This window comes from Vidua chalybeata, chromosome 3 (assembly GCF_026979565.1).
Source record: "Vidua chalybeata isolate OUT-0048 chromosome 3, bVidCha1 merged haplotype, whole genome shotgun sequence".
In the NCBI taxonomy this organism is placed as follows: Eukaryota; Metazoa; Chordata; class Aves; order Passeriformes; family Viduidae; genus Vidua; species Vidua chalybeata.
In genome coordinates, this window is record NC_071532.1 from 101,405,457 (window position 1) to 101,414,448 (window position 8,992).

Here is an 8,992-nt window from a genome sequence, read left to right on the forward strand (position 1 = left end):
CGCTGCTCTGCTTTATGGTGCCCGCCCCTGCACAGCTCCCTCCAGCCAAGCTGTGACTCAGAGCAGGGCATCTAAAGGTCACCTTCAGCACCCCCGCTTGCATCTTGTGTATTTGGAAGCTGCGGTAGAGAGGGCTCACCTTCCAGGTGCCTTTTTTGCTCTCAGCCAGACTAATCGAGGGCTCCTGAGATCAGCCACCTCCCTGGTGAACGAAGGCGGGCAGGGGCGAGCTGGGCGAGCAGAGCCTGCCAGCAGCTCGCTGCCTTGGCGGGGGCCATCGCAGAGCAGGTGCCACCCTCGGTGAGCCAGCCCCGCAGCCAGCCCGGCCCCGCCGCTGTCCAGCTGTGCGGCACCACCGAGCCTCGGGCACCGCGGCTCCCCGACGGCTCCCAAGGCCGCCTCAGGGCGCTGAATGGCTGCTGGAGCCTCCAGGTTTTGGCCAGTGAAGCGTGACATGGATGCGAGGAGTGATCACCACATGGGAGAAGCAGGACTTTGCTGCCCAAAACTACCGGAGGGGACGAGCCGAAGGGACACACGGCACAACCCTGCTTCACACAGGGTTTATTTCGCTCTCTTGCGAGCAGCCTCCCCCTCCTTAGTCGCTTCCATCGACGCCCAGCTCCCTCTCCCACCACCATGCCCACCGTGTTTGAACAGCCCGGGCTCGCCCCCACCGAGGCGGGACGGGGAGGCGGCCCCACGGCCACCGCACACAAAGCGGCCGCCCGCCGCCACCGGCCTGCTGCGAGCGACGCCCCAGTCCCCGCCTCAACCTGCAGCCTATGAGCAAGGAGGCACCGCCCCGAGCGGCGGCGGGATCGGGATCGTACCCGTGCCCGCCGCCGCGCACCGCCGAGGAGAGCGCCGCGCTCCCGTCTCGTCCCGTCCCGTCCCGTCCCGCGGCCCCGCGCCGGGGGAAGGAGGCGAGAGAGCGGTGGGTGCTGCCGCCGGGCAATGCGCGGGGGCGCCGGGAGCGCCGCCGCTGCGCCGCGCGGCCGCAAGGTGTCGCCGTTGGCAGCGGAACGGGGGCGCGGCGGGCGCGGCGCCGGTGCGGAGCGCTGAGCGCGGGGCCGCCCGCACGGGGCCCTGCCGCAGCGCGGCGGCGTGAGAGCCCCGCTGGCCTGCGGGGAGGCGATCGCTACCGATCGTGTACAGAGCCCTGCGTCGGAGCGACTCCCTCGCCCGGCCACTTCCCTTAGCCCTTGTTTATTTTCAACTGCCCCGGGGGGTTGCGCGCGAGGTCGCAGCGGTGGGAGGTGGGGAGGCGACGGCCGGCGTGGTGCGGCGAGGGGCGGCACACGGGCCAGGGGCGGCCCCGCGACGTCCAAACGCCCTCCGGGAGGATAAAGAGCGAACGGGCTTTTGGCGCCAAACGCGGGGCCCCGCCCTGCGCGCGTGGAGCGGGGCGGGGCCGGCGCTCCCGCCATTCTCCCGCTGTTTCCCAGTGCTCCCTCCCAAGTGTGTCAGTTGTTTTTTTTTTTTTGTTTTTTTTTTTTTTTCTTGGCTTTTTTTTTTTTTTAATGCCTTTTTTGGGGGTTAATAATATCCAGCCGCTTCAAAGGCAGGCAGTGACAGTCATCTGTCTGCGAGCAGAGGGTGGATGCGGAGGCCGGGGCGGCCGCGGGGGCCGGCGGGCGGGCGCGGAAAGTGCTACAGACACAATCAGCTGCTTTTTTTTTTTTCCTCTCCCCTTTTCCCCGCCACTCCTCCCCCTCGCACACCCACCACCATCACCACGGAGGTAAGAAGAGGAAGCTGCAGGTTCTGGGCTGCAGGACAAAACCCCAGTCAAATAAATCCAATTCCCCACCGCGTTTGAGTTGCTGAACTGGGAAGGATGGGGCGGGTGAGGGAGCGCAGGGGCAGAGCGGAGCCTGAATGGGGTTCTCATTGAGCAGAAGAAAATCGTGGAGGATATTTGTGTTTTGGTTTGGAGCTGTCGCATTGAGATCGCCAGTGTTTTGTAGGTGCCTCTTTACTGCTTTGCATTTTAAACAGTTCAATGTATTTCCCGAGTAGAAAAATGCACAGTCCTGGAGGCGCTCAGGGGGCGGGGCGGGAGCGCAGCTGAGCCGAGCCGGGCGCGTTTCTCGGCGTTTCATCATAAGGCTTTTCATGGATTTTTTTTCACCCCTTTTGGTCTCCGTCTCAGCGTCAGCTGTTGTGAACCCAGCAGAACAATTTCCTTTCGCGTTACCTTAACCGAGCTGAAGGGAGACGCTGACTGGATTTTTTTGGACTTTAAACATTTTTTTTTTTTTTTTTTTTTTTTTTTTTAAATGTCTGATGCAACGGAGCTCTCGGCAAAGGAATGGGGCTGTGGTTGACTGGCCGTGGGTAGTGAGTGGGGGGTCCGGCCGAGGTAAGGGCAGCAGCGCGCACTCGCCGGAGGTGAGAGCGCTGGTGTGTTTGCAGGAGGTTTGTGTGCATGAAGTGGCCGAATGTGCGGAGTTGCTGCCCTTGCAACCTCGTTGTTGTAGGAAAAAGGGGAGGAAAACTTCCCGTACCTTCTTGGCAAATCCGGAGGCTTTGTTGGTGGCGCCGGGGTGGTTTTAATGCATTTTTGTGCGTGAGGTTATTACATAAGGTTGATAATTTCTGTTGCTGCTGGATTTCCCCTCCTCCCCCTCCCCCCTTGTGTTGTGTGCGGATTTCGCTGGCTCGCTTTGAGTGAATGAACTGGCGATTTGCGAAGTTGCAAAGAGCCCCTCCGCCCCCTTTTTTTTTTTTTTTTTTTGCATCCTTCTCCTCTCCCCTTTACACTGCTCCGCAGTGACAAAAGGAGTAAACTTCCTCTACTTTTGCTGGCATATTAAGAAGCCTTCCTGGAGAGATTACGGTATCAAAGCCATGCATCTGTCTGCAGTTACTGTGCTGTTTTGAGCGTTTGAAGCGGTTTGGGGAGAGCAGTCGAGGGTTATGTACACAGGCTGTGCATCCCCGCTGGACTGTGCAGGCTGGATTTGTGTCCCCACGGAGTGGCGGGGCAGGCTCTGCACGGGGGAACACTACCTGAGCACTCTGATTTCAGTATCTTGAGTCGGGAGGAGAAAGGTGTGTGAGATGCATTTTTTTTTTCGCTCAACTTTCTAAAGGCTCCTTCTTGCTTGCTATTTATGATGGGATTATTAATTTTTTTCCTTCCGTTAAGAGGGACTCACGTTCGTCTCTGTTAGTTCGTATTTTTAATTGTGGTTTTGTTGTTTTCTTTTTTTTTTTCTTTTTTTTTTTCTTTTTTTTTTTTTTTTTTTTAGTTTCAGGTCGTGGGAGAACCTCTCTTCTTCCCCTTGGTGGAAATACCGATAAAACCTGTGTTTGAAACTATTGCTTGACCCAGGGATCAGCAAAAAAAGACACATTATGCCAGGAATGGTCAGTAAAAACCCAGACCTCGAGTTTGACTCTCTGCAGCCTTGTTTCTACCCGGACGAAGATGACTTTTATTTGTGCGGGCCGGACTCCGCTCCCCCGGGCGAGGACATCTGGAAAAAGTTTGAGCTGCTGCCCACCCCTCCTCTGTCTCCCAGCCGGGCCGGGCTCCAGGAGCACCCTCCGGGGGGGGGCCCGGTGCCGTGGGGAGGAGCGGCTCTGTGGGGCTGCCGCCCCACCGACCCCGTGGACTGGGCATCGGAGCTGCTCCTGCTGCCGCCCGAGGCCGACCTGTGGGGCGGCGTGGACGGAGGGGACTTCTTCGAGACGGGCCCCGGCGTGACGAACAATCTCAACTCCATCATCATCCAGGACTGCATGTGGAGCGGCTTCTCCGCGCGCGAGAAGCTGGAGCGGGCGGTCAGCGAGAAGCTGCAGAGCAAGGCGCCCGCCGCGCCGCCGCCGGCCCCGGGGGCCGCGGGCAGCCCCGCCAGCGCCCGCGCGGAGCTGGGCGGCGCCGTGCCCGAGTGCGTGGACCCGGCCGTGGTCTTCCCCTTCCCCGTCAACAAGCGGGAGGCGCCGGCGGCGGGCGGAGGGGCTGCGCGGGGCGGCCGCCCGCCGCGCCCCGCCGGGGACAGCCGGGCGAGCAGCAGCAGCAGCAGCTCCTCCGGGGACGACATGCTCAGCGACTCGGGTAAGCGCTCCGGCCCCAAGGTGCGGGGGTGGGGACGGGGGTGGCGGCTGCGGCCCCCCGCCGGCCGCTCCGGGGGCGGGCGGGGCGGCTGCGCCCCGGAGCCGGGCCGGGCGGGGCGCGGGGCGGCCGGCAGGCGGCAGCAGGCGCGGCCGCAGCGCGGAGCCCCGCGGGGGCGGCGGGCACGGCCCGGGGCAGCCCCCGCCCGCCCCTCGCCCTGTGCCGGCTGCGGCGGGGCCGGAGCCTTCACCGGGCAGCAGCTCCGGCCCGGAGGGGCTGCGTGGTGCTGGGGACCCTCCGGCGCCCTGATAGTCTCCTGCCCCTGGGGGGCTCGGGGGGGGCGGCATTGCAGCTGCCACCGCCAGCCTGGGCACAGATTTGTGGGGGATGACAGTGTGCGCGTTCCCTTAGGCGCCATACGGGCAGGCTGGAGCTAGACTAGTGATCCTTTAGAGCAGTGCTTGTACTGACAGAGCCCAAAATGCCCCAAACATCCTCTGTGTGTGTACGCAGAGAAGTCCACTTGGGCTAAAGCACAGTTTGGTGTGTGTGGATGAGCCGGTCCCTATGACCACCGCCACAAACTTGGTGATCCGTCCCGGGTTTCAGAGCCTGCTGTCCCTTTAATGTCTGGTTTGACAGCTTTGGGTGAGGAAGCACTTCCAACAGCTGTCTTCTTGGCAGTGCACCAAGCGCCGGCTTAAAGGGTCCCCGGCTGGAGCAGCTTCACCTTCTGCCTCAGAACAAACCCAGCGATTGTTTTGTTTTCCGGCTGCTTTTCTACCAAGCAGGGGCTATGTTGTGGTTCTATGCTTGCCTTTTGTGCCGCAACTCGACGATTCCATTCAAACTACATACATTCTGTCTAAAAATACTTTTCTGCCTTTGTGATTGTGTGGGTGGTAGCCCCATTTTGATTGAAAATTAGATGTGTTTAAAAAATCCCATCTCATCAAACTTACTAAGCTTTCAGAAATCCCCGTTCTTTGCTAATTTCATGCGTATTACATAGTTTTACAGATCTATATCTGATAGCAGATGGTGGGTGCACCCTGGTTTTGCCATCAGTTAATTCATTATTGCTTTTACTGGATATATATTTTGTCAATTAATACTGATACTTGTAATCAAGGTATTTTCAGGGAGAATAACATCTGTTTTATTTTCTGTCCTTTATTACCAGAAGATGATGAAGATGAGGAGGAAGAGGATGAAGAAGAAGAAATAGATGTTGTTACAGTGGAGAAAAGACGCTCCTCTACCAACAAGTCTGTTACCACCCTTACTATTACAGTGCGTCCTAAAAATACCACTTTTTCATCAGTCAGGACACAGCAGAATGGACTGATATTAAAGCGTTGTGCCCCAATTCACCAGCAGCATAATTATGCTGCTCCTTCTCCATTTGTGGAGACTGAAGAGTCTCCACCGCAGAAAAAGTTAAAAGTCGAGGTGCCCCGTCCAGTAAAACCCACGATCCAACCAAAGCTTAAGAGTTCAAGTCCTCGGAACTCTGATTCAGAGGACAGTGAACGTCGACGCAACCATAATATCCTGGAGCGTCAACGACGTAATGATCTACGATCAAGTTTCCTCACATTAAGGGACCATGTTCCAGAACTGGTTCAAAATGAGAAAGCTGCAAAAGTTGTGATCTTGAAAAAAGCCACTGAATATGTTCATTCTCTTCAGGCAGAGGAGCAGAAGTTACTGCTAGAAAAGGAAAAATTGCAAGCCAGACAAGAACAATTACTAAAGAAAATAGATTACAAGCGGACTTGCTAAACTTTTTTTTTTTGTTTGTTTTGGTGTTTTTTTTCTGGCTGATCAGGACAGTCATTGCCACTTTGCACATTTTTGATTCTTTATAAAAAAATTGTGTTTTTTGACGTTAAGAATGTTGGTTTTAATTTCAATCCAGTCCCTGAAGTAATTGACAGACTATATTATCCGGGTACGGAGCAAATGGATTTTCTTGCAAGGAGTTTATTGCAAGACTACCAAACAACAATGGACTGCCTTTGTTTTTTCTTCTTAAGAACTGTAGATGGTGGGGATTTTTTTTTTTTAAAGTGTTGTGAGCATTTGGAGCTGCTGATGACATCTAGTTGAGTTTTAAAATGTTCATTCCTAAGTTTTATGGTGCTTATGTTCTAACAGATGTTACTTTAGGGGTTGGCATTTTGTACCCCTGTGGGAATTTCTGTAAATACCATCTACACACTTGCCTTTTGTACATGTCTTGGGTTATGAGAGGTGGCTTTTGCTGCCAGTATTAGACTGGAAGTTCATACCTAAGTACTGTAATACCTCAATGTTTGAGGAGCATGTTTTTGTATACAAATATATTGTTAATCTCTGTTATGTACTGTACTAATTCTTACATTGCCTGTATACTTTAGTATGATGCTGATACATAACTAAATTTGATACTTATATTTTCGTATGAAAATGAGTTGTGAAAGTTTTGAGTAGATATTACTTTATCACTTTTTTGAACTAAGAAACTTTTGTAAAGAAATTTACTATATATGCCTTTTCCTAGCCTGTTTCTTCCAGTTAATGTATTTGTTAATGTTTGGTGCATAGAACTGGGTAACTGCAAAGTTCTGTGTTTAATTTCTTCCAATGATGTACATTTAGTGCTGCGTCTTATAGCACTTTGAAATACCTCATGTTTATGAAAATAAATAGCAATTACATGATGTGCCATTTACTATTTTTCTTTTAAATAAAATCTTTAACTGCAGTATTGATGAAATACAAAAAGCATGGTCCCATACCCTTGGCACTTAAGTCTTGGCACTTCAGCTCTCAGACTGTAGGTGACCCTACAAAGGTCATATGGATAGGACATTTCCATTTCTGGTTATATAATAATTGTAGTAAGAGCTGTGTTCCTGGTATTTCATACTTGTGTTGTCAGGATCATCACAGGGGCACAGATGTACTACACTTAATGGAATAACTCCTGTGTCTTGCAAAGACTCCTCAAATATCTACTGTACCCAGAGAATTGTGAGGGATCAGAAACATGGCTAGCAAACTTCTGCTAAGGGACTGGCCTCTGTGGCACACAGGTGAAGTAAACGATGGAGGTAGACTTGCCAAGGCATAGAAAATTAAATGCTTGTAATAAACAAAGATCTTAACTTGGCTGCAGTTTTTTGCATTAGGAAAGCCTCAAAGCTGTCCATCGTTGCACTGGAGAATTAATGTTCTTGTTTGTAGCTGAAGGTCCCATTTGTTACTACATTAGTTAGTAAAATTGAAAATATTAGGGAAGATGCAGAGCCATGAAACCAGCATCAGGTGAAGATGGAACTTGGTTGTCTTGAGACCTGGCATATGGTGTGACAGGAATAAGGCACTCAACTCTATGAAATCTGCTTGGTCATTGTAGTAAAGACTGTGAGACCCGTTGTTCTTTCCTCACACTGAATCTGAAAAAAAAAAAGAAGATAGGAATTAATGACCAAATGGCCAGTAAGTACTTTTGGGATCCACTTGCAAGAAGCTCACCTGTCACATCTGCCCCTGCTTCAGCCACAAAAGAAGTAGCTTGTCTGGTGATGGAGGTACAGAAATCCTGTATTTCCTATGAGGTAACAGGAAGAGCAGTGTGGGGGCAAAACAGCCCCCACTTAGTGGATGTGCCATATGTCTATCCCTACGGATTGCTGATGGACTCATAACCTGTGTGCTTTTGGGCCCCAGGCAGCTTCTGTACCATGACCACCAAGAACCGTACGTAGATCAGTGCAGTAAATCCAAATCTTCAATAGGCATTACACTGTGGATTCAGCTAGGCCTACACAAGCATTTGAAGAACTGGCCTGAACAGAGTTAAGATCTAAATTCAGACCCAACCACAGTTGTCCCATATACAGAATCTTTGTTTTGATTTCCTTGACATGCTTCTTCCACTTTCCAGCTACAGTGATAAAACAGTAGATAGAGACAACTGGTGTGAACAATTACAGTGTACATTTAATTTTACTAGCTAAAACAATTTTTAGCCCCCTTTTTTTAGCAATTTCTGTTGAACTCCTGTTGTACTGTTTTCAAACAAGGTATGCATCAAATGAGTATTCTTGAAGAAGGAAAGTCCCTTCCCATTCCCCTTCCCCTTTCCCTTCTTCCCCTTCACTCTCATGGAGAACTTTGGTCCAAGTCCTCCACTCAAGAGTGAACTGGGTCAGATCAGGTTGCTCAGGGTCACACAACCAAGGCTTGAATATCTTAAAGGATTGAGATTCCACAGCCTCTTTGGGCAACACATGTTTTTTGCCTACCATGACTGATAAAAATTTTTACACTATCTGGAATTTTCGTTGTTGCAATCCTTGTCCATTGCCTCCTGTCTTTTTGTGTTTAACCTCCTGGAAGAGTCTGGTTGCACCTTGTCTGTAACCTCCCAGTAGGGAGTTGAAGACAGCAATTATTTCTTTCTCCTCTTGAGACAACCCAGTTCTGTCTTGCCTTGTGGTAACCAAGCATTTAGAGTATAATAAAGGTGTCAAATACTCAGATTTGTTTGGATATTCAACACAAATTCCATCTGAAAGCCTCTATTTCTCACTATATAATGTGGGAGATTTGGTCTGATTCTTTAGAATTCAGTGATAAACGTCCAGCTGATGTCTGTGGAGATAGAATCTGGTGCCATAATGCTCCCATATACTGGATCGTTTGCCTGCTTCTCTGTGCTGTACTAGCGGTACTTTGGCACTGTCTTTTTTTTTTTTTTTTTTTTTTTTTAATAGGAAGTTGATAGGTTTGTTTTCATATCGTCACTGTAGGGAGTAAATTGTCAAGGTCAAATATTTCTGGTAAAAAAATCTCAGCTGTAGGATGTTAATAAAGTTACAGTTGTTAACTAGAAGATTTCTTTTGTAGTTACATGATAAAAATAATTGAGAGTTGAAG

General features: G+C 51.1%; 1 protein-coding gene across 5 annotated transcripts; it reads left to right on the top strand.

Moving 5' to 3' along the window:
• The first annotated feature begins 842 nt into the window (after positions 1–842).
• On the top strand, positions 843–6,768 carry MYCN (MYCN proto-oncogene, bHLH transcription factor). Of its 5 annotated transcripts, none has more exons than XM_053939759.1 (3): positions 843–937; positions 3,258–4,066; positions 5,247–6,768. In XM_053939759.1, exons 2-3 carry the CDS (start codon positions 3,364–3,366, stop codon positions 5,846–5,848), a joined length of 1,305 nt encoding a protein of 434 aa, XP_053795734.1. In that variant the 5' UTR covers positions 843–937; positions 3,258–3,363; the 3' UTR covers positions 5,849–6,768. The 5 variants fall into 5 exon arrangements, with proteins under 5 accessions (XP_053795734.1, XP_053795738.1, XP_053795736.1 ...); XM_053939763.1 differs by having other exon boundaries at positions 5,250–6,768; XM_053939761.1 differs by having other exon boundaries at positions 3,264–4,066.
• Positions 6,769–8,992: the final 2,224 nt, after the last annotated feature.

Coding starts and splice junctions, on each gene's coding strand:
- MYCN (XM_053939759.1), top strand. CDS start 3,364: ATGCCAGGAATGGTCAGTAAAAACCCAGACCTCGAGTTTGACTCTCTG. Junction 4,067..5,246: donor CGACATGCTCAGCGACTCGG/GTAAGCGCTCCG, acceptor CTTTATTACCAG/AAGATGATGAAGATGAGGAG.